At 44.6% G+C, this 25,446-nt stretch overlaps 1 protein-coding gene across 2 annotated transcripts; it reads right to left on the bottom strand.

The window, feature by feature from the left end:
- Window positions 1–497: 497 nt before the first annotated feature.
- Window positions 498–22,850, bottom strand: LOC133463249 (tetraspanin-14-like). 2 transcript variants are annotated; one of them, XM_061744682.1, is made up of 9 exons: window positions 22,752–22,850; window positions 19,675–19,755; window positions 16,666–16,716; window positions 14,096–14,242; window positions 10,610–10,780; window positions 8,034–8,159; window positions 6,993–7,043; window positions 5,821–5,934; window positions 498–1,312 (listed from the first exon to the last, which is right to left on the bottom strand). In XM_061744682.1, exons 2-9 carry the CDS (start codon window positions 19,753–19,755, stop codon window positions 1,247–1,249), a joined length of 807 nt encoding a protein of 268 aa, XP_061600666.1. In that variant the 5' UTR covers window positions 22,752–22,850; the 3' UTR covers window positions 498–1,246. The 2 variants fall into 2 exon arrangements, with proteins under 2 accessions (XP_061600666.1, XP_061600665.1); XM_061744681.1 differs by lacking the exon at window positions 498–1,312 and adding an exon at window positions 1,476–1,559.
- Between the last annotated feature and the right edge of the window lie 2,596 nt (window positions 22,851–25,446).

Here is a 25,446-nt window from a genome sequence, read left to right on the forward strand (position 1 = left end):
TAATCTAGAAGATTATCTTGTAATAAAATGTATAGATTTACATATTCGCGTGTGTGTTGTGAATTTATGTTTCAGTTGCAGACTAATGTTTCCTCAAAGGAATGTTGTATTTTTGAAAATGTTGAATAAAGTTTGTTTAAAAAAAAGAGGATAAAACAAAAAGGACAAAAAGTGTTTGAATGCAAAAAATATTTTAAAAAATGCATTCAAAAACTTTTCTTTGATTAAAACAATTTTTTTATTGAAGTGATTTTTTTTTAATTAAAAATATATTTTTTGATTGAATAATTAAGACATGATTGAATTATTTTAATTTACATTCTTTGTAATTCGACTAATTTTTTATTGAAAATATATTTTTTTATTGAATAATTAATTCATCATTTCTAACCTTTGAGTTGATCAATAACTTGGAGTTGATCAATAAGTTTGAGTTGATCAATAACTTTGAGTTGATCAATAACTTTGAGTTGATCAATAAAACACAGGAAACGCGATGGCAACATTCACTTTTATTATCATGAATATAAAAAGATAAAAATTATTTTATAAAAAAACACTTCACACTAACAGTTCAGCCAGATTTAATGTTAAAGACTAAAGAAAATGACTTTATATCACAATCAGCCTCTGCTTTATTGATATTTAATCAAACAGAACTTTAACAGAACTTTTAAACCTCATTAACTTCCAGTGTCAGAGATTCTGATATTCACATTTAATCAAACATGTGACCTGAAGCTTTTAAAGGGCCAGTCCGTCATTTATGGTTGTCTGATGGTTGATGCTTCAGCGGCGTCCAGGACTTTTACACAACATGAAGAAGAGAGGGATGGATGAAGAAGAAGAACGTTATAAAGGAGACCTGAGATGGGTGATGGGGATGATCCTGAGCAGCCAATCAGCTCGCAGGTCACATGATTCCAGGAACAAACAGGTTGAGAGTAAAGACGTCTAGGTCACATGATGCAGAGTGGTCACATGGTAACAAATAACAGCTGACATTCTTTAGAACACGCCGATAACAAGAAAATAACAAGAAAATAACAAGAAAAATAACAAGAAAATAACACAAAATAGAGGCCATAGTTTCAGTTAATAAAGATCCGTGAGGAGCAGAGATCCGTGATGACGTCAGAGATCCGTGATGGCGTGAGAGAGAAGGCAGAAGAGGAAGGCAGAAAGGAAGGCACGTCTGGCAGAAATCTCATCAGAAACACCGGGTTACGCTGGTCCTGCAGGAGCTTCAGTAGCTGAATCTGACTTTCTCAATGTCCGATATCAGAGTCCTGGCCAGGTAGATCCCCACCATCTAGAACAGACACACAGGTAGATACAGGTGAGTTACAGGTAGATCCCCACCATCTAGAACAGAGAACAGGTGAGTTACTATCATCATACTGGACCAGGTAGATCCCCACCATCTAGAACAGAGAACAGGTAGATACAGGTGAGTTACTGTCAGACAAAAACAGGTAGATCCCCACCATCTAGAACAGACACACAGGTAGATACAGGTGAGTTACTATCATCATACTGGCCAGGTAGATCCCCACCATCTAGAACAGACACACAGGTGAGAGAAACACAGGTGAGTTACTGTCAGACAGAAACAGGTAGATCCCCACCATCTAGAACACAGAACAGGTAGATACAGGTGAGTTACAGGTAGATCCCCACCATCTAGAACAGACACAGGTGAGAGAAACACAGGTGAGTTACTGTCATACTGGACCAGGTAGATCCCCACCATCTAGAACAGAGAACAGGTAGATACAGGTGAGTTACTGTCAGACAGAAACACCATCTAGAACAGAGAGAAACAGAGAACAGGTGGACACAGTCAGTGCTTTACTGTCATCATACTGGAACAGTTTTTCCTCCCGTACCCGAGGGCGTTTTTCCTCCCGTGCCCGAGGGCGTTTTTCCTCCCGTGCCAGAGGGCGTTTTTCCTCCCGTACCCGAGGGCGTTTTTCCTCCCGTACCCGAGGGCGTTTTTCCTCCCGTACCCGAGGGCGTTTTTCCTCCCGTGCCCGAGGGCGTTTTTCCTCCCGTGCCCGAGGGCGTTTTTCCTCCCGTGCCCGAGGGCGTTTTTCCTCCCGTGCCCGAGGGCGTTTTTCCTCCCGTACCCGAGGGCGTTTTTCCTCCCGTACCCGAGGGCGTTTTTCCTCCCGTACCCGAGGGCGTTTTCCTCCCGTACCCGAGGGCGTTTTTCCTCCCGTACCCGAGGGCGTCGGGCGTTTTTCCTCCCGTACCCGAGGGCGTTTTCCCTCCCGTGCCCGAGGGCGTTTTTCCTCCCGTGCCCGAGGGCGTTTTTCCTCCCGTGCCCGAGGGCGTTTTTCCTCCCGTGCCCGAGGGCGTTTTTCCTCCCGTGCCCGAGGGCGTTTTTCCTCCCGTGCCCGAGGGCGTTTTTCCTCCCGTGCCCGAGGGCGTTTTTCCTCCCGTGCCCGAGGGCGTTTTTCCTCCCGTGCCCGAGGGCGTTTTTCCTCCCGTGCCCGAGGGCGTTTTTCCTCCCGTACCCGAGGGCGTTTTTCCTCCCGTACCCGAGGGCGTTTTTCCTCCCGTACCCGAGGGCGTTTTCCTCCCGTGCCCGAGGGCGTTTTTCCTCCCGTACCCGAGGGCGTCGGGCGTTTTTCCTCCCGTACCCGAGGGCGTTTTTCCTCCCGTACCCGAGGGCGTTTTTCCTCCCGTACCCGAGGGCGTTTTCCTCCCGTACCCGAGGGCGTTTTTCCTCCCGTACCCGAGGGCGTTTTTCCTCCCGTACCCGAGGGCGTCGGGCGTTTTTCCTCCCGTACCCGAGGGCGTTTTTCCTCCCGTACCCGAGGGCGTTTTCCTCCCGTACCCGAGGGCGTTTTTCCTCCCGTACCCGAGGGCGTTTTCCTCCCGTACCCGAGGGCGTTTTTCCTCCCGTACCCGAGGGCGTCGGGCGTTTTTCCTCCCGTACCCGAGGGCGTTTTCCCTCCCGTACCCGAGGGCGTTTTTCCTCCCGTGCCCGAGGGCGTTTTTCCTCCCGTGCCCGAGGGCGTTTTTCCTCCCGTGCCCGAGGGCGTTTTTCCTCCCGTGCCCGAGGGCGTTTTTCCTCCCGTGCCCGAGGGCGTTTTTCCTCCCGTGCCCGAGGGCGTTTTTCCTCCCGTGCCCGAGGGCGTTTTTCCTCCCGTACCCGAGGGCGTTTTTCCTCCCGTACCCGAGGGCGTTTTTCCTCCCGTACCCGAGGGCGTTTTCCTCCCGTACCCGAGGGCGTTTTTCCTCCCGTACCCGAGGGCGTTTTTCCTCCCGTACCCGAGGGCGTTTTTCCTCCCGTACCCGAGGGCGTCGGGCGTTTTTCCTCCCGTACCCGAGGGCGTCGGGCGTTTTTCCTCCCGTACCCGAGGGCGTTTTTCCTCCCGTACCCGAGGGCGTTTTCCTCCCGTACCCGAGGGCGTTTTTCCTCCCGTACCCGAGGGCGTCGGGCGTTTTTCCTCCCGTACCCGAGGGCGTTTTCCTCCCGTACCCGAGGGCGTTTTTCCTCCCGTACCCGAGGGCGTTTTTCCTCCCGTACCCGAGGGCGTTTTTCCTCGCGTACCCGAGGGCGTTTTTCCTCCCGTACCCGAGGGCGTCGGGCGTTTTTCCTCCCGTACCCGAGGGCGTTTTTCCTCCCGTACCCGAGGGCGTTTTTCCTCCCGTACCCGAGGGCGTTTTTCCTCCCGTACCCGAGGGCGTCGGGCGTTTTTCCTCCCGTACCCGAGGGCGTTTTTCCTCCCGTACCCGAGGGCGTCGGGCGTTTTTCCTCCCGTACCCGAGGGCGTTTTTCCTCCCGTACCCGAGGGCGTTTTCCTCCCGTACCCGAGGGCGTTTTTCCTCCCGTACCCGAGGGCGTTTTCCTCCCGTACCCGAGGGCGTTTTTCCTCCCGTACCCGAGGGCGTCGGGCGTTTTTCCTCCCGTACCCGAGGGCGTTTTCCTCCCGTACCCGAGGGCGTTTTTCCTCCCGTACCCGAGGGCGTTTTTCCTCTCGTACCCGAGGGCGTCGGGCGTTTTTCCTCCCGTACCCGAGGGCGTTTTTTCCTCCCGTACCCGAGGGCGTTTTTCCTCCCGTACCCGAGGGCGTTTTTCCTCCCGTACCCGAGGGCGTCGGGCGTTTTCCCTCCCGTACCCGAGGGCGTCGGGCGTTTTTCCTCCCGTACCCGAGGGCGTTTTCCTCCCGTACCCGAGGGCGTTTTTCCTCCCGTACCCGAGGGCGTTTTTCCTCTCGTACCCGAGGGCGTTTTTCCTCCCGTACCCGAGGGCGTTTTTCCTCCCGTACCCGAGGGCGTCGGGCGTTTTTCCTCCCGTACCCGAGGGCGTTTTTCCTCCCGTACCCGAGGGCGTTTTTCCTCCCGTACCCGAGGGCGTTTTTCCTCCCGTACCCGAGGGCGTTTTCCTCCCGTACCCGAGGGCGTCGGGCGTTTTTCCTCCCGTACCCGAGGACGTTTTTCCTCCCGTACCCGAGGGCGTCGGGCGTTTTTCCTCCCGTACCCGAGGGCGTTTTCCCTCCCGTACCCGAGGGCGTCGGGCGTTTTTCCTCCCGTACCCGAGGACGTTTTTCCTCCCGTACCCGAGGGCGTCGGGCGTTTTTCCTCCCGTACCCGAGGGCGTTTTCCCTCCCGTACCCGAGGGCGTCGGGCGTTTTTCCTCCCGTACCCGAGGGCGTCGGGCGTTTTTCCTCCCGTACCCGAGGGCGTTTTCCCTCCCGTACCCGAGGGCGTCGGGCGTTTTTCCTCCCGTACCCGAGGGCGTCGGGCGTTTTTCCTCCCGTACCCGAGGGCGTTTTTCCTCCCGTACCCGAGGGCGTTTTCCTCCCGTACCCGAGGGCGTTTTTCCTCCCGTACCCGAGGGCGTTTTTCCTCCCGTACCCGAGGGACAGGTTATTAAGGCGTTATTAAGGAGTTATTACCTGCAGCAGGGAGATGATGATGTTTTTATGTTATTTTAGAGTTATTACCTGCAGCAGGGAGATGATGATGTTTTTATGTTATTTTAGAGTTATTACCTGCAGCAGGGAGATGATGATGTTTTTATGTTATTTTAGAGTTATTACCTGCAGCAGGGAGATGATGATGTTTTTATGTTATTTTAGAGTTATTACCTGCAGCAGGGAGATGATGATGTTTTTATGTTATTTTAGAGTTATTACCTGCAGCAGGGAGATGATGATGTTTTTATGTTATTTTAGAGTTATTACCTGCAGCAGGGAGATGATGATGTTTTTATGTTATTAAGGTGTTATTTTAGAGTTATTACCTGCAGCAGGGAGATGATGATGTTTTTATGTTATTAAGGCGGTATTACGGTGGTATTAAGGTGTTATTAAGGGTTTATTACCTGCAGCAGGGAGATGATGATGTTTTTATGTTATTTTAGAGTTATTACCTGCAGCAGGGAGATGATGATGTTTTTATGTTATTAAGGCGGTATTAAGGCGGTATTAAGGTGTTATTAAGGGTTTATTACCTGCAGCAGGGAGATGATGATGTTTTTATGTTATTTTAGAGTTATTACCTGCAGCAGGGAGATGATGATGTTTTTATGCTATTTTAGAGTTATTACCTGCAGCAGGGAGATGATGATGATGTTTTTATGTTATTAAGGCGGTATTAAGGCGGTATTACGGTGGTATTAAGGTCATATTACGGTGATATTACGGTGTTATTAAGGGTTTATTACCTGCAGCAGGGAGATGATGATGTTTTTATGTTATTTTAGAGTTATTACCTGCAGCAGGGAGATGATGATGTTTTTATGTTATTAAGGCGGTATTAAGGCGGTATTACGGTGGTATTAAGGTGTTATTAAGGGTTTATTACCTGCAGCAGGGAGATGATGATGAACACCACGGCCACCGTGTACAGGTTTCCCGGTAGCCAGTCCTCCAGCGCAGCGATGCAGCCCTTGGTGTAGATCTGGTTACTCCATTCAGACTGTAGAACCAGGACAGAACCAGGAAAAACATCAGGACAAACATCAGGACAGAACCAGGAAAAACAACAGACACGGTTCATGTTCCTACCAGGAGGTCAGCAGAGGAACCTGCTCTGGTAGAGGAACCAGAGGAACCAGAGGAACCAGAGGAACCAGAGGAACCAGAGGAACCAGAGGAACCAGAGGAACCAGAGGAACCAGAGGAACCAGAGGAACCAGAGGAACCAGAGGATCCAGAGGAACCAGAGGAACCAGAGGAACCAGAGGATCCAGAGGAACCAGAGGAACCAGAGGAACCAGAGGAACCAGAGGAACCAGAGGAACCAGAGGAACCAGAGGAACCAGAGGAACCAGAGGATCCAGAGGAACCAGAGGAACCAGAGGAACCAGAGGAACCAGAGGAACCAGAGGAACCAGAGGAACCAGAGGAACCAGAGGAACCAGAGGAACCAGAGGAACCAGAGGAACCAGAGGAACCAGAGGAACCAGAGGAACCAGGCTCTGATTACAGAACGGTCTGGAAAGGTCAAGTTTCTCTGACTGCGTTTCCATCAGTCCAAATTCAGGTTATTGCTAATATTCCGGTTACTGAAACATTGGGAATATTCCGTTTCCATGGTAATTAATCATTTATCTGGATCAAACCAGCGACGCGGTTTGACAAACTTCAACTTTTCTCTCTCCTTCTTGTAAATCTTCTATCCCGGTACTTTCTACCGTCTACAAATGCAGAAATGTTCATATCCTTCATTACATTTATGAAGTGATTAGTCTCCTCCTGGTCTTGTTTCTCCGTGTTTAGAAGAACTTCCTGGACTCAAAAGACCAGGATTCCTGGAGAACAGAGCATGTGCAGAAAAAAACTTCCTGTTCCGTTTGGCGTTTACATGACCCAATATTCGGGTTTTAAATAGAGATGCACCGATCAGGATTCTGAGGGCCGATCACTGATCACCAACACCAGTATCGGCCGATCACCGATCACAGCGTGAAATTCATACATTTGTCAATATTATTAAAGTACCAAGGACAGGAAGTGAACAGGAAGTGAACTCACCTTCAGTTTCTTCCTGACGTCGTAGCCGCACTGCGTGTTCATCACCGTGTCCTGGAAAACAACCAGCAGCAGTTTAACCAGAGAACTGAGACCTGCAGCTACTGGATCAATACTGATCAGTACTGATCAATACTGATCACTACCGGATCAATACTGATCAGTATTTATCAATACTGATCAGTACTGGATCAATACTGATCACTACCGGATCAATACTGATCACTACCGGATCAATACTGATCACTACCGGATCAATACTGATCACTACCGGATCAATACTGATCACTACCGGATCAATACTGATCAATACTGATCAATACTGATCAATACTGATCACTACCGGATCGATACTGATCACTACCGGATCAATATTGATCAATACTGATCAGTACTGATCACTACCGGATCAATACTGATCACTACCGGATCAATATTGATCAATACTGATCAGTACTGATCACTACCGGATCAATACTGATCAGTACTGATCACTACCGGATCAATACTGATCACTACCGGATCAATATTGATCAATACTGATCAGTACTGATCACTACCGGATCAATACTGATCAGTACTGATCACTACCGGATCAATACTGATCAGTACTGATCACTACCGGATCAATATTGATCAATACTGATCAGTACTGATCACTACCGGATCAATATTGATCACTACCGGATCAATATTGATCAATACTGATCAGTACTGATCACTACCGGATCAATACTGATCAGTACTGATCACTACCGGATCAATACCGATCACTACCGGATCAATACCGATCACTACCGATCACTACTGATCACTACCGGATCAATACTGATCAGTACCGGATCAATACTGATCAGTACTGGATCAATACTGATCAGTACTGGATCAATACTGATCAGTACTGGATCAATACTGATCAGTACTGGATCAATACTGATCAGTACTGGATCAATACTGATCAGTACTGGATCAATACTGATCAGTACTGGATCAATACTGATCAGTACCGATCAACTGATCTACTGATCACTGATCAATACTCACGGCGGGGTCGGGGATGCAGCAGGAGAAGGGAACCCCACACTTCTCTCTGCTGCGGTGAGTCCCGTTGCAGCTGAAGTAAACGTTGTGGTCCCAGTCCACCGGGTCCTGGGCCCCGCAGCACTGGTTCTGGAATAAGAGATAATCAATAATCAATCAATCTGGAAACACAAACCCTAGAAACCCAAACCCTAGAAACCCGCAGCACTGGTTCTGGAATAAGAGATAATCAATAATCAATATTACACCGTTTATTATCTATCTGGAAACACAAACCCAAACCCTAGAAACCCGCAGCACTGGTTCTGGAATAGATAATCAATAATCAATATCACACTGGGCCCCGCAGCACTGGTTCTGGAATAGATAATCAATAATCAATCAATAAATATAACCCTCTAGAAACCCGCAGCACTGGTTCTGGAATAGATAATCAATAATCAATCAATAAATATAACCCTCTAGAAACCCGCAGCACTGGTTCTGGAATAATCAATCATCAATAATCAATATCACAATCAATCTGGAAACACAAACCCAAACCCTAGAAACCCGCAGCACTGGTTCTGGAATAATCAATCAATCAATCAATCAGACCCTAGAAACCTGCAGCACTGGTTCTGGAATAAGAGATAATCAATAATCAATATCAATCAATCTGGAAACACAAACCCTAGAAACCCAAACCTTAGAAACCCGCAGCACTGGTTCTGGAATAGATAATCAATAATCAATCAATAAATATAACCCTCTAGAAACCCGCAGCACTGGTTCTGGAATAAGAGATAATCAATAATCAATATCACAATCAATCTGGAAACACAAACCCTAGAAACCCTAGAAACCCGCAGCACTGGTTCTGGAATAAGAGATAATCAATAATCAATCAATAAATATAACCCTCTAGAAACCTGCAGCACTGGTTCTGGAATAAGAGATAATCAATAATCAATCAATCAATATTACACTGAGCCCCGCAGCACTGGTTCTGGAATAATCAATAATCAATATCAATCAATCAGACCCTAGAAACCTGCAGCACTGGTTCTGGAATCAATAATCAATCAAACCCTCTAGAAACCTCTGGTTCTGTTGGAGACGGTTCTGTGACATCACAGGCTTCAGATCAATATTACAGTTTCCTCACTGCAAAACTCTAAATCTTACCAGGAATATTGGTCTTATTTGTAGTTAAAATGTCTCATTTTTAGTCAAAAAATCTCATTACAATTAAAACAAGAGTCATTACCAGAAAAATAACTTATTTGACAATTTTCACCTGTTTCAAGTAAATTTTCACTTGAAATAAGTAGAAAAATCTGCCAGTGGAACAAGATTGTTTTGCTTGTAATGAGAAGATAAATCTTGTCCCACTGGCAGATTTTTCTGCAAAAAACAGTGAGTGCAAAGGATGGTAATACAAGTAATTTATTATATATTTTACATTCTATATTATTATATATAACATATTATTATTACATATAACAGCTGCTGCTGAGAAAATTGCAATAGTATCTAATTTGTGACATGTTCCAACCACAGGTTAATTTGCACATTTTATTTATATTAGAAGAGGTATCACTGATAGGGTTTTATTTTCAGTGAAATTTTATTTATTTGTCCTGTTTCTTTATTTATCAAGTTGTATTTTTTCTACTTTGTGATTTTATAAGCTAGGAAAATTTGAAGGACAAGATACTTTAGCTGTTTCACTGTTATCCCACTGTTTAAGCCTTACAGTTTGAATAAATGTTGAATCTGTTCTTACATTTCAAACTTGTTTCATTTGAGTCATTACAGTTTTGCAGTACAGGTGAAACTCATTTAATTGGTTTTTATTAATTAAATGTAATTGGTGTAGTTTAGTGTTTAGTATCTTTTACAGCAGTGATTTGCCTCCAAAGACTGAATGTGGTGATAGATTTATAGTTACAAAGGTGGAGTTGAATTGGTATTTTTTTATCGTCATTTTTATCGTTATCGGGATAAATGGCAGAAATTATCGTGATACATTTTTTTGTCCGTACCGCCCATCCCTTGTTGGAAGTAAAGTTTAGTTTTGGTGGAAATCTTCAAAGTAATAAAACGGCTTTTTTGTCTCTTGTGTGTCGTTTGCTCCACGTTCTAGGTTTCTGTTAAAAGAACTGGATTCATCAAAGTTCCTGCTGTGGGAACCAGGTTCATCTGTAGTTTTAGTTGTATTGTTGTAAGAATCATCTGTGACCCATGAACTTCAATGATTGTAAAGTCTTACCATCCTCTGCAGAGACTACAACATGAATGATTGAACATGAATGATTGTAGAGTTTTGAATGATTGTAGAGTTTTGAATGATTGTAGAGTTTTGAATGATTGTAGTTTTGAATGATTGTAGAGTTTTAATGATTGTAGTTTTGAATGATTGTAGTTTTGAATGATTGTAGTTTTGAATGATTGTAGAGTTTTGAATGATTGTAGAGTTTTGAATGATTGTAGAGTTTTAATGATTGTAAAGTTTTGAATGATTGTAAAAGTCTTACCATCCTCTGCAGAGACTAGAACATGAATGATTGTAGAGTATTAAATGATTGTATTTTTACCATCCTCTGCATGGAGTCGATGAGGTTCTGCAGGTCGATGTCGTCCCGGTAGGCCCGGATGTTCTGCAGGAAGAAGTCATTGATCCAGTCTCTGACCTGACTCTGAAACACCACGGCTAAAACGGCCGCCGTCAACTCCAGGAAGAAGATCAACCCAATCACCCCGGAGAACTGAAACAGAGAGAAATACAAACTAAAACATGATTCAACTCCAGGAAGAAGATCAACCCAATCACCCCGGAGAACTGAGGAGAAACAGAGAAATACAAACTAAAACATAGAGAATAGAGACATCCCAGATAAATCTGGTTAGAGGCCCGGGAATAGAGACATCCTAAATAAAGCTGGTTAGAGGCTCGGGAATAGAGAGATCCCAAATAAAGCTGGTTAGAGACCCGGGAATAGAGACATCCCAAATAAAGCTGGTTAGAGGCCCGGGAATAGAGACATCCCAAATCACCGGGAATAGAGACATCCCAGATAAAGCTGGTTAGAGGCCCGGGAATAGAGACATCCCAGATAAAGCTGGGTTAGAGGCCCGGGAATAGAGACATCCCAAATAAAGCTGGGTTAGAGGCCCGGGAATAGAGACATCCCAGATAAAGCTGGGTTAGAGGCTCGGGAATAGAGAGATCCCAAATAAAGCTGGTTAGAGACCCGGGAATAGAGACATCCCAAATAAAGCTGGTTAGAGGCTCGGGAATAGAGACATCCCAGATAAAGCTGGTTAGAGGCCCGGGAATAGAGACATCCCAAATCACCGGGAATAGAGACATCCCAGATAAAGCTGGTTAGAGGCCCGGGAATAGAGACATCCCAAATAAAGCTGGTTAGAGGCCCGGGAATAGAGACATCCCAGATATCTCTGCCCTCCCCTCAGACAGATACACCAGAGAACAGCCCTCCCCTCGGACAGATACACCAGAGAACAGCCCTCCCCTCGGACAGATACACCAGAGAACAGCCCTCCCCTCGGACAGATACACCAGAGAACAGCCCTCCCCTCGGACAGATACGCCAGAGAACAGCCCTCCCCTCGGACAGATACACCAGAGAACAGCCCTCCCCTCGGACAGATACACCAGAGAACAGCCAGAGAACAGCCCTCCCCTCAGACAGATACACCAGAGAACAGCCCTCCCCTCGGACAGATACACCAGAGAACAGCCCTCCCCTCGGACAGATACACCAGAGAACAGCCAGAGAACAGCCCTCCCCTCGGACAGATACGCCAGAGAACAGCCCTCCCCTCGGACAGATACACCAGAGAACACTCCCCTCGGACAGATACGCCAGAGAACAGCCCTCCCCTCAGACAGATACACCAGAGAACAGCCCTCCCCTCGGACAGATACGCCAGAGAACAGCCAGAGAACAGCCCTCCCCTCAGACAGATACACCAGAGAACAGCCCTCCCCTCGGACAGATACACCAGAGAACAGCCCTCCCCTCAGACAGATACACCAGAGAACAGCCCTCCCCTCGGACAGATACACCAGAGAACAGCCCTCCCCTCGGACAGATACACCAGAGAACAGCCAGAGAACAGCCCTCCCCTCGGACAGATACGCCAGAGAACAGCTCTCCCCTCGGACAGATACACCAGAGAACAGCCCTCCCCTCAGACAGATACGCCAGAGAACAGCCCTCCCCTCAGACAGATACACCAGAGAACAGCCAGAGAACAGCCCTCCCCTCATACAGATACACCAGAGAACAGCCATCCCTCGGACAGATACACCAGAGAACAGCCCTCTCCTCGGACAGATACACCAGAGAACAGCCCTCCCCTCGGACAGATACACCAGAGAACAGCCAGAGAACAGCCCTCCCCTCGGACAGATACGCCAGAGAACAGCTCTCCCCTCGGACAGATACACCAGAGAACAGCCCTCCCCTCGGACAGATACACCAGAGAACAGCCATCCCTCGGACAGATACACCAGAGAACAGCCCTCTCCTCGGACAGATACACCAGAGAACAGCCCTCCCCTCGGACAGATACACCAGAGAACAGCCAGAGAACAGCCCTCCCCTCGGACAGATACGCCAGAGAACAGCTCTCCCCTCGGACAGATACGCCAGAGAACAGCCAGAGAACAGCCCTCCCCTCGGACAGATACACCAGAGAACAGCCCTCCCCTCGGACAGATACACCAGAGAACAGCCCTCCCCTCGGACAGATACACCAGAGAACAGCCAGAGAACAGCCCTCCCCTCAGACAGATACGCCAGAGAACAGCCAGAGAACAGCCCTCCCCTCGGACAGATACACCAGAGAACAGCCCTCCCCTCGGACAGATACACCAGAGAACAGCCCTCCCCTCGGACAGATACACCAGAGAACAGCCCTCCCCTCGGACAGATACACCAGAGAACAGCCCTCTCCTCGGACAGATACACCAGAGAACAGCCCTCCCCTCGGACAGATACACCAGAGAACAGCCCTCCCCTCGGACAGATACGCCAGAGAACAGCTCTCCCCTCGGACAGATACACCAGAGAACAGCCCTCCCCTCGGACAGATACACCAGAGAACAGCCAGAGAACAGCCCTACCCTCAGACAGATACGCCAGAGAACAGCCCTCCCCTCGGACAGATACACCAGAGAACAGCCCTCCCCTCGGACAGATACGCCAGAGAACAGCCCTCCCCTCGGACAGATACACCAGAGAACAGCCCTCCCCTCGGACAGATACACCAGAGAACAGCCCTCCCCTCGGACAGATGCACCAGAGAACAGCCCTCCCCTCGGACAGATGCGCCAGAGAACAGCCCTCCCCTCGGACAGGTGCGCCAGAGAACAGCCCTCCCCTCGGACAGATACACCAGAGAACAGCCCTCCCCTCGGACAGATACACCAGAGAACAGCCCTCCCCTCGGACAGATACACCAGAGAACAGCCAGAGAACAGCCCTCCCCTCGGACAGATACGCCAGAGAACAGCCCTCCCCTCGGACAGATGCGCCAGAGAACAGCCCTCCCCTCGGACAGATACACCAGAGAACAGCCCTCCCCTCGGACAGGTACACCAGAGAACAGCCCTCCCCTCAGACAGATACACCAGAGAACAGCCCTCCCCTCAGACAGATACACCAGAGAACAGCCCTCCCCTCAGACAGATACACCAGAGAACAGCCCTCCCCTCGGACAGATACACAAGAGAACAGCCCTCCCCTCTGACAGATACGCCAGAGAACAGCCCTCCCCTCAGACAGATACACCAGAGAACAGCCCTCCCCTCGGACAGATACACAAGAGAACAGCCCTCCCCTCGGACAGATACACCAGAGAACAGCCAGAGAACAGCCCTCCCCTCGGACAGATACACCAGAGAACAGCCCTCCCCTCAGACAGATACACCAGAGAACAGCCCTCCCCTCAGACAGATACACCAGAGAACAGCCAGAGAACAGCCCTCCCCTCGGACAGATGCGCCAGAGAACAGCCCTCCCCTCGGACAGATACAAGTGTTTCAAACGTACAAACTTCAGCAGGCAGATGTTTTCTCTCAGAGCTCCCACGCAGCCGGCGAAGCCCAGAGTGAAGGTGATTCCTCCCACCGTCAGAACCAGCCACACCGGGTCAAAGCCGTGCAGCCGGGTCACCTGGGTCAGGTCCAGCAGGATCCCCTGAAACCACAACAGAAATGAAGCCACATCCTCGGAGGGTTAGATGGTGATCAGTTCTACAGCAAGACCAGTTCTACAGCAGACCCTGATTGATCCAATAATAGGGTTAGGAAAGGTTAGGAAATAAGAGGCTATTTTCTAACCTGGATGTTGAGATTAACTCACTCTGGATTCAGTTAAGGTATAGGTAAAGGTATTATCCCTGATTTTAGAGAGCTAGCAAGATTTGAAAGTGGCACCTTCTCTAAGGCCCCCCCCCCTCCCGTCAGCGCTCCGTCCAAAGCCACGCCCCCACAAACTTTGGGGGACGCGCATTTGCAGGAGTCGAGTTTTCCAGGACATTTTGGACAGCACATTTTCTTGAAACGGATTGGTTAGTTTTTACATGATTTAAGCTGGGAGGGGGAGGAGGGGGCGGGGCTTAGAGGAGGTGCCACTTTCAAATCTTGCTAGCTCTCTAAAATCAGGGATAATACCTTTAAATACTCAACATTAATGTGTTCCAAAGGGAAGCAGGGGGTTGTGGGTAATGAGCAGCAGGGGGTTGTGGGTAATGAGGGGGTTGTGGGTAATGAGCAGTAGGGGGTTGTGGGTAATGAGCAGCAGGGGGTTGTGGGTAATGTGATGACATGAGGAAAAAGTTGAAATTTTGAGGAAAAAGTCGAGAAAAAACTTGAGGAACTTGAGAAATTTTGAGGAAAAAGCGCACGAGCGCACGGAAAAACGCACGGAAAAACGCACGCACAAACGCAAGGAAAAACGCACGCACAAACGCACGGAAAAACGCATGAAAAAACGCACGAACGCACGGAAAAACGCACGAATGCACGAAAAAACGCACAAACGCACGCAAAACGCACGCAAAACGCATGAACGCACGAAAAGACGCACGAACGCACGCACGCACAAAGAAACGCACGAACGCACGCAAAACGCACGCACGAAAAAACGCACGAACGCACGGAAAAACGCACGCACAAACGCACGCACAAACGCACGGAAAAACGCATGAAAAAACGCACGAACGCACACAAAAACGCACACAAAAAACGCACGAACGCACGGAAAAACGCACGCACGAAAAAACGCACGAACGCACAAAAAAACGCACGAAAAAAATGAGCAGCAGGGGGTTGTGGGTAATGAGCAGCAGCAGGGGGTTGTGGGTAATGTGATGACATGAGGAAATAGTTGAAATTTTGAGGAAAAAGTCGAGAAAAAAGTTGAAATTTTGAGGAAAAAGTCGAAATTTTGAGGAAAAAGCGCACGAACGCACGAAAAAACGCACAAAACGCACGAAAAAACGCACGAGAAAAACAAACGCAAAAACGCACGAAAAAACGCACGCAAAAACGCACGCACGAACGCACGAAAAAACGCAAAACGCACGCACGGAAAAACGCACGAAAAGACGCGCGAACGCACGCAAAACGCACGAAAAATCACGAAAAAACGCACGAAGAAACGCACGGAAAAACGCAAGCACGCACGAAAAAACGCACGAACGCACGAAAAGACGCACGAACGCACGCAAAACGCACGCACGAAAAAACGCATGAACGCACGCAAAACGCACGCACGCACGAAAAAACGCACGAACGCACGCAAAAACGCACGCAAAAACGCACGAACGCACGCAAAAACGCACAAAAAAAACGCATGAACGCACGAAAAAACGCACAAAAAAACGCACGCAAAAATGCACAAACGCACGAAAAAACGCACGAACGCACGCAAAACGCACGCACGAAAAAAATTAGCAGCAGGGGGTTGTGGGTAATGAGTAGCAGCAGGGGGTTGTGGGTAATGAGCAGCAGGGGGTTGTGGGTAATGTGATGACATGAGGAAAAAGTTGAAATTTTGAGGAAAAAGTCGAGAAAAAACTTGAAATTTTGAGGAAAGTCGAAATTTTGAGGAAAAAGCGCACGAACGCACGAAAAAACGCACAAACGCAAGGAAAAACGCACACAAAAACGCACGGAAAAACGCATGAAAAGACGCACGCACGCACAAAAAAACGCACGAAAAAACGCATGAACGCACGCAAAACGCACGCACGAAAAAATACACGAACGCACCCAAAAACGCACGCAAAAACGCACGCAAAAATGCACGAACACACGAAAAAACGCACGAACGCACGCAAAAACGAACAAAAAAACGCATGAATGCACGAAAAAATGCACAAACGCACGAAAAAACGCACGAACGCACGCAAAACGCATGCACGCACGAAAGAAATGAGCAGCAGGGGGTTGTGGGTAATGAGCAGCAGCAGGGGGTTGTGGGTAATGAGCAGCAGCAGGGGGTTGTGGGTAATGAGCAGCAGCAGGGGGTTGTGGGTAATGAGCAGCAGCAGGGGGTTGTGGGTAATGAGCAGCAGGGGGTTGTGGGTAATGAGCAGGGGGTTGTAATCAGATTACCTTCTCACTCCAGGCCCAGAAGCCGACGGCGATGAAGGCGGCGCCGGCGAGCTGCAACACAAACACATGATTCAGACGGGATGATGACATCACTTCCTGTGAGCAGACCAGGCAGGATGATGACATCACTTCCTGTGGTCTGACGGGGCAGGATGATGACATCACTTCCTGTGGTCTGACCAGGCAGGATGATGACATCACTTCCTGTGAGCAGACACAGGAAACAAACACTCCCTTTCATCCAGAGACTCAGCTCTGCAAACATTCCTGCAGCTGCAGTTTAATCCAGATTATGATGTTTAACAAGTTTAATCCTGCTGAGTTCCAGCAGCTGATTATGATGTTTAACATGTTTAATCCAGTTTATGATGTTTAACATGTTTAATCCAGTTTATGATGTTTAATCCAGTTTATGATGTTTAATCCAGTTTAAGATGTTTAATCCAGTTTATGATGTTTAACACGTTTAATCCTGCTGATTTCCAGCAGCTGATTATGATGTTTAACACGTTTAATCCAGTTTATGATGTTTAACATGTTTAATCCAGTTTATGATGTTTAACACGTTTAATCCAGTTTATGATGTTTAACATGTTTAATCCAGTTTAAGATGTTTAATCCAGTTTATGATGTTTAACATGTTTAATCCAGTTTATGATGTTTAACATGTTTAATCCAGTTTATGATGTTTAACATGTTTAATCCAGTTTATGATGTTTAACACGTTTTATCCTGCTGATTTCCAGCAGCTGATTATGATGTTTAACATGTTTAATCTGGTTCTAAAAGCTCAATCAGGTGGATCTTTGTATCTTTATCCAGGTGTAAAACTGGAGGCGTGTACGACAACCACGTCACCGTTTCACCGGTGCTTTTACAGCCTAAAAAACAAGATTCTCAAAACAAAACAACAAAGTTCTCAGTTGCAACAGAATCAAACAGGAAGTTACACGTGGTGTTGTAACTTCATCTTTCAGGTTCTGTTGAAACATGACAGAAATGAGACGGAGGAAACGCTCCAGACAGAGATCAGGATGATTCATTAACTATTGTTCTGTTTCAGACTTCACTGTCAAGGTTTGATGTTTCTCTGATCAAACTGTCCAGAACTGTGTTTTAAATGACTAAAGGAATCACGTGAAAATTACATTTTTAGTTATTTAATTCTTAGGTAATAGAAACAAAAAGCTTCAATTTATTTCCATCCACAGTAAATTAGTTTAAATCTTGTCATCAAAGTAACTTAAATCTCTTCCAAAACCAATAACTGAAATAAAGCTAAATAACATGCATAAAGGTTTTAAAAGGTCACATTTTAGTTTTAGAGTGAGATTTCTGCTCTTAAACATTACAACACAAATAACTTTGCATCTCTTGTAAACCAAGTTTAAAAAAAAAAAAAAACACGACCACGTACAAAGTGGAAATAACTTAAAGCTCCCGCAGAGAAAGTTAAATGTAGGTTTATACGGGTTTATACTTTTATATCTGCATTATTGTAGCTCCACCAAGCTAGCAGGTTCTCATTGGCGTCGTTTGGAGCCAGGCTTTTATTTTCTTATATATTAAGACCGATATTTAGTACTTTTATTTTGAAGGCATCTCACCGAGAACTTGTAAACATCAGCGCTTCGGTCTTTAACGGTTAAAGTTTAACGGCTGTAGAAACGTTTTCTGCAAGACTAAACGAGTGTTGGGAGTGCTAAAGTGGAGCCTAACGACACAAAAACAACCTGCTGATCAGGAGCACAAATAGGGCTGGGCGATATATCGATATTTTAATATATATCGATATATTTTCAAACGCGATATGGTACGAGACAATATCGTTTATATCGATTAAGAAAAAACAAAAAAATCTTATTTTTTTCTGATTTTGATCTAGCTTATTTTGTGACAAATTGACTTGAATGTTTTATTTGAGATTGTCACAAATGTTTTGTTATTTGCACAACTGTCAACCTCAGTGGAAAAGTCTGCCTGTTACTGTCTACATTGTATTAATTACAGTGTATTTTAATTTAATTGTTATGCAGGAAAGGGATATTTGTTTTATTTTATTCAAGAAACATTTTTATTCTATATATGCAGGCAGTTTATTTTTATTTCATTTGTTTTATACATGTTGATATTGTGCAGACCTCTGTTAATAAAGGAACCTGTGTGACATTTGGCACGAGGCTTTGTATTAAAACTGACTGTTTTTTTAAGAAATGAAGCTAACAGAGATGCTAACAGAGATGCTAACAGAGATGCTAACAGAGAAGCTAACAGAGATGCTAACAGAGATGCTAGCAGAGATGCTAACAGAGATGCTAACAGAGATGCTATGCTATAATGCTTTGGGGGAAACCCCAATTATGGCACAGAAAAAATATGGATATATATCGAGTATCGACATTCAGCTAGAAAATATCCAGATATGACTTTTGGTCCATATCACCCAGCCCTAACAAGACCAGAACAAGACCAGAACAAAAGCGGCCTCACATTTCTCCAGTCTGCATCAGTTTTTAACTCTAAGTTAAAGCTGCAGACGAGGTTTAGGGTTAGAATCTGCATCTCTACAGAGAAACATACAGGACTGTCTCAGAAAATAAAAACATTGTGATAAAGTCTTTTATTTTCTGTAATGCAAAAATGTCATCCATTCTGGATTCATTACAAATCAACTGAAATATTACAAGCCTTTTATTATTTTAATATTGCTGATCATGGTTTACAGCTTAAGAAAACTCAAATGTCCTATCTCAAAACATTAGAATATTCTGGGAATCTTAATCTTAAACTGTAAACCATAATCAGCAATATTAAAATAATAAAAGGCTTGTAATATTTCAGTTGATTTGTAATGAATGCACGACATTATTATTATTATTTTTTATTTTTATTTTTATTTATTTATTTATTTTTTTTATTTATTTTTTTTTTAAATTGCATTACAGAAAATAAAGAACTTTATGACAATATTCTAATTTTCTGTAAATCAGACTTTAGGACTTTACTCACCCAGAAGATGATGTTGTAGCTGAACATCAGGTATTTGTAGCAGCAGCTGACCTCAGCGTTGTCATAGCGATAGTAATACATCTGCAAAACAACACTTAGTTTTAGCATTTCAATTCAACTTTATTCATAAAGCGTTTATTACAACACAAGTTTCCAGAGACCAGAACATGAAACCCCATCAATTATTACATTAACAGATAAAAACTCCCCTCTAGGAGGGATCAGACCTGGACCAGGACCTGGACCTGGACCAGGACCTGGACCTGGACTACAGAGACCACTATGGAACCAGACAGGAGACCCTGAAGACCCTGAAGACCCGTCCTCCAGATCTGGATCTTCTAGGAACTAGGAGTAAACCTGAACTCTGAGAACAGAGAACTCTGTCAGGAACATAAGGCTCTACCAGGTCCTGGAGGAACCAGAACCAGAACTCTGTCAGGAACATAAGGAACCATCAGGTCCTGGAGGAACCAGAACCAGAACTCTGTCAGGAACATAAGGAACTATCAGGTCCTGGAGGAACCAGAACCAGAACTCTGTCAGGAACATAAGGAACCATCAGGTCCTGGAGGAACCAGAACCAGAACTCTGTCAGGAACATAAGGAACCATCAGGTCCTGGAGGAACCAGAACTCTGTCAGGAACATAAGGAACCATCAGGTCCTGGAGGAACCAGAACTCTGTCAGGAACATAAGGAACCATCAGGTCCTGGAGGAACCAGAACCAGAACTCTGTCAGGAACATAAGGAACCATCAGGTCCTGGAGGAACCAGAACCAGAACTCTGTCAGGAACATAAGGAACCATCAGGTCCTGGAGGAACCAGAACTCTGTCAGGAACATAAGGAACCATCAGGTCCTGGAGGAACCAGAACTCTGTCAGGAACATAAGGAACCATCAGGTCCTGGAGGAACCAGAACTCTGTCAGGAACATAAGGAACCATCAGGTCCTGGAGGAACCAGGAGTTTGGACCTTCAGGACCTTATCCACCTGAAGTGTTTTAATAAGCCATAACTCCGTTTCCACTGATCAGTTATCGATCAGTCTGATCAGACTGATCGATAACTAAATCAGACTGACCAGTTATCGATCAGACTGATCAATAACTTTTCTACTTATTTTTTCTACTTATTTTAAGTGAAAATATACTTGAAACAGGTGAAAATTTTGACTTTTTTCTCGAAATTTTAAGAAAAAAAGTTGAAATTTTGAGAAAAAAGTCAAAATTTAGAGAAAAAAAGTCAAAATGTCCAGAAAAAGTTTAAATTTTGAGAGAAAAAAAAAGTCAAAAATTTTATGAAAAACGTTGAAATGTCTACAAAATTTTGTTTTATTTGACCATTTTCACCTGTTTCAAGTAAATCTTCACTTGAAATAAGTAGAAAAATCCACCAGTGGAACAAGATTTATCTTCTCATTACAAGCAAAACAATCTTGTTCCACTGATTTTTCTACTTATTTTAAGTGAAAATCTACTTGAAACAGGTGAAAATTGTTGTTTTTGAGTCTTGTCTTAAATGTAATGAGATTTGAAAAAAAAAAAAAAAAAAAAAAAAAAGACTAAAAATGAGACATTTTAACTAGAAATAAGACAAATATTCTTGTTAAGATTTTGAGTTTTTGCAGTGTAAAATAACTAGTGAAATGGATCATGTTCTGATTGGCATTGGTAGTTATACCTTCCCATTGTCGTACCTGCAGTCACCAATCCTTTATCACATTCCATGGCCCTCAACTCTGGAACTCTTTAGATATATGTATTTATAATAATAATAATAATAATAATAATAATAATAATAATAATAATAATAATAATAATAGATCTCTTAAGTTAGCATCATCCTTAAACATGTTTAGGAGCAGCTTGGTGGGGAATCTTTTATATAGACAAAATTAACAGGCTATTCTTACTGAAATTAAATTGCCATTTCATGGATATTTTTGTTTGTGTGTTTATTGTCTTTTTCTTTGTTTCTTTTCCTTTCTTTTCTTTTTCTATTGATTGACTTGTTTTGGTGATTTTGTATTGACTACTGTCCAGCTGTGTGGTCCAGTGCAGCTAAAAGGGACTTGCGTAAATTGCAAATAGTCCAGAATAAAGCAGCTGGCCTTGCTCTTAAATCCACTACTAGATCTAACACACTGTTAAATCACGGGAAGCTTCATGGCTGTTTGTGGAGCAGAGATTTAAATCCACTACTAGATCTAACACACTGTTAAATCACGGGAAGCTGTCATGGCTGTTTGTGGAGCTTTAGCTTCTAGTTTGGCTGGATTTTTTAGGAACATTTGTTCAAATAAAAAGCCAGAATACAGAAATATTAATGACACTAGTGAGAGACACAGACATAACACTAGACATGTTGCGATGGGTGGATTCACAAAGCCTAAGCCGAGACCTGAGGCCATGAGGAACACAGTCATGTACAGGAACTCTTTGCCAGCATGTATTACAGAAATTAACCATAAAAGGCAGTTTAAGAAACGACTGAAGGACTTTCTTATACACAATGAAAATATTGTAATTTAACTTTTAACTTTTTTTAATGCTGTAATGAATTGTTCTCTCTTGAAATATTTGTATTTTTATTTTTAATTCAATGTTTTTGTATGTATTTTGTATGATATGTTGAGGACCCCAGGAAGAATAGCTGTTGCCAAGTGTAACAGCTAAATAAACTAAACTAAATAAACTAAACTAGTACTGATGTAACAGAGTATTACCATAGTTGTACTGATGTAACAGCTAATCCTAAATAAACTAAACTAAACTATTGAGGGGGAGGATTTTTTATCTTTTCCTCTCCTGCACAAATTATTTGTCCTTGTATGATAAAATTGCTGTTATCATTGTGCAAATAAATAAATAAATAAAAATAAATGAATAAAAAACTTTTTATCAGGTTTAAACTGAACTTTATAAAGTTTCAGGAATGCTAACAGGTTGGAGCTAACTGAAAACAACCCGGAACATTCTTTACTAACCAGTCCTCTAACCCTCTAATAAACCTCTAATAAACCTCTAATAAAACCTACTAAACCCTCCATTAAACCCTTTAAACCTCCACTCACCGCAGACCAGGAGCCGCCGCTAAAACTCCAACTTTGATCAGATTCTTTATCTTTTCCTGGAAATTCACCCGAATCAAAACAAGTTTCCGCTGCGTTTCTTCTTCTGCTGCTGCTTTATAGAGGAACGACGGAGAAGACGCCGCGGACAGCGACGCCTGTGGCGGCGAGGGGAACTACAGGTGACAACTGTGGCGGCGAGGGGAACTGCAGGCGAGGTTTTCAACAGTTCTTTATTAACAGAACAAACAATCAAACAATACAAAAGCAAGTCTTATCAATGAAATATCAAACATCAGAACATCAGCCAGGGGGTAGGCTGCTAAATAAATACAGAAATCACAAGTTTTCACAGCTTTCTTGTTATTCCAGTCACAAATACTTTGTATGTTCAGTTTCCTTTTGGAATGCAATAAAGCAGTAAATTTACCTTTGTGTATGTGATACTTCCCTAATATTAATATCAAGTTTATGACATACAGTTCTTCCTGTTTCTTACTTTTGACATCGTGGACACCAAAAAGTACATTGTTCCAATCTAAAGAAAAATCTTCTTCCAGGTGATGTAACGGGTTACTTCTCTCCAGAAGGTGCAGTAGAGTTACAGAGCCAAAATAAGGGCCCGATTTACTAAGATCCTAAATAAAGAGTACTAAATTGCGTGTGCACTGAAAAAGTTTGCGCGTGCTGTTTGCGTGTGGTTTGCGGGTGATCAACTAAGATTGCGTGCGCAATTGATAACAGGTGCAAGCAGCAGTATTTAAATGAGGTGTTGCGTGTCTTAAGGTTTGCGAGCGCAAACTCTGTGCCATGGAGAGTCTGGATGGAAAGCACAGTCACAAGTCACAAGTGCAAAATGAAATTTGACGAGTTGGAGTTAGAGATATTAGTGGAAGAGGCAAATAAACACATTCATGAACTACAGCAAATACATTTAAACATTACCAAAAGAAACGCAATATCGGAGAAAATCTGCGATAGAATAAATGCAGTTGGTAACACAAAAAACGGAAAAACGTCTGGTTTTTCATATTTCAATTTTAGGCACAGATCAAAAATACGAAATAGAAAAACGGGCCACAGGACTGAATTTGATTTTAATATTGAATTGGTCGGGTTTGCGTGACCCGGCGGTGCTCGGCATGATCTGAGGAGAAAAAGACATCAGACACAGAGCTGGAGAGCGCTTTGATTCATCTATTTATGAGTTAAGTTTTTATTCAGATGTCCACAGTATATTACAAATATTATATATTATATAGCAAACACTGACAGTAAATGTGTGACAGACGGGACCATCATATGGCCGTCGATTTAACGCAGAACCATAATTCAGGCGAAGCTGCAGTCTCTGCGCTGATCCTGACACAGCGGGACGGAGCAGATTTGGTCATGATGTTTAACCTGTGTTTTGTGATTAATAAGCACGGGTTTTAATTAAATGTAATTTACGAAGGATGATTTCACGTTCAATAAGATAAGTAATCAATAAAATACAAAGTTTTGGCACAAAGGCTTGGCCTGCTTGTGGGCGAGTGGAGGGGGACACATTAAAAGAAGGTGGCAAGATATAAGGCGAAGAACTAAAGAAAAAGTGTCCTTTAATAAAACGTGTGCAACCATTTTTAAAATAGCATGCAGCAGAATAAAGACTCTCTCTCTGCGTATTCTTTGATTTTGGATGTCGCCTCCTTGCCACAATAACAGCAGCAGCAGATTAGCACCTTCCTTTCGAACGTATTAAATACAGACGCAATCACAATACGCGCAACTACTTTCAGACTTGGTAAATCTCATTGCGTGTGGTAAATGGACCAATTTGCATCTTCCCCTCCCAGTATTTAGGATTTCTGCTGGGTACGCCCCATATTGATTATTCATCAGGGTTTTTTCGTACGTTTTTTCGTATGTTTTTTCGTACGTTTCTTCGTATGTTTTTTCGTACGTTTTGGATCATGTCCCCCTGCAGCATTGGCCTATAGCAGCATATCTACCACCAAGCTATATTTGAGACTAACTATTATAGTCTTGTTCTATAGCTGCAACTATGACTACTGACTCTAACACACTAGAGTTTACACTACCTAGAGATTTACCAACACCAGCTAGAGGTTTACTAAACACTAACTATAGGCTTTACTAAACAGAAAGGTTTTAAGTTTAGTTTTAAAGGTGGAGGTGGTGTCAGCCTCCTTAACCCAGATTGGAAGTTGGTTCCATAGTAATGGTGCCTGATAGCAGAACGCCCGCCCTCCAAATCTACATTTAGATACTCTAGGAACTACGAGTAAACCTGCACTCTGAGAGCGGAGAGCTCTGCCAGGAACATAAGGCACTATCAGGTCTTGTAAATAATGCGGAGCTAAGCCGTTTTGGGCTTTATACGCAAGTAATAAAATTTTAAATTGGATTCTGAATTTTACGGGTAACCAATGGAGCGACGCTAACACTGGAGAGACGTGGTGATTCCTGTCAGTACTCGTGCTGCTGCATCTCCAGCTCCTCCCAGAATCCTTCAGCCATAAACCGAGGCCCGGCCCTGGACCTGGACCCGGACCAGGATCCTCTCGTCTCCACCCACTGATAAGACTCATAAACGTTCCAGCAGCAGGAGATAAACATCAGCTGACTGTTGTTGGTTCACTGACACACAAAACACCACACGCTCCGGATAAGATCCATGTGGACACGTCCTGGA

This window comes from Cololabis saira, chromosome 17 (assembly GCF_033807715.1).
Source record: "Cololabis saira isolate AMF1-May2022 chromosome 17, fColSai1.1, whole genome shotgun sequence".
In the NCBI taxonomy this organism is placed as follows: domain Eukaryota; kingdom Metazoa; phylum Chordata; class Actinopteri; order Beloniformes; family Belonidae; genus Cololabis; species Cololabis saira.

Excerpts from the sequence above, each read along its gene's own strand:
- LOC133463249 (XM_061744681.1), bottom strand. The coding sequence starts at position 19,755 with ATGTATTACTATCGCTATGACAACGCTGAGGTCAGCTGCTGCTACAAA. Across the intron at positions 14,243-16,665 it reads TCTGGGCCTGGAGTGAGAAG|GGGATCCTGCTGGACCTGAC; the intron begins GTAATCTGATTA and ends TTGTGGTTTCAG. Across the intron at positions 10,781-14,095 it reads ACATCTGCCTGCTGAAGTTT|TTCTCCGGGGTGATTGGGTT; the intron begins GTACGTTTGAAA and ends TCTCTGTTTCAG.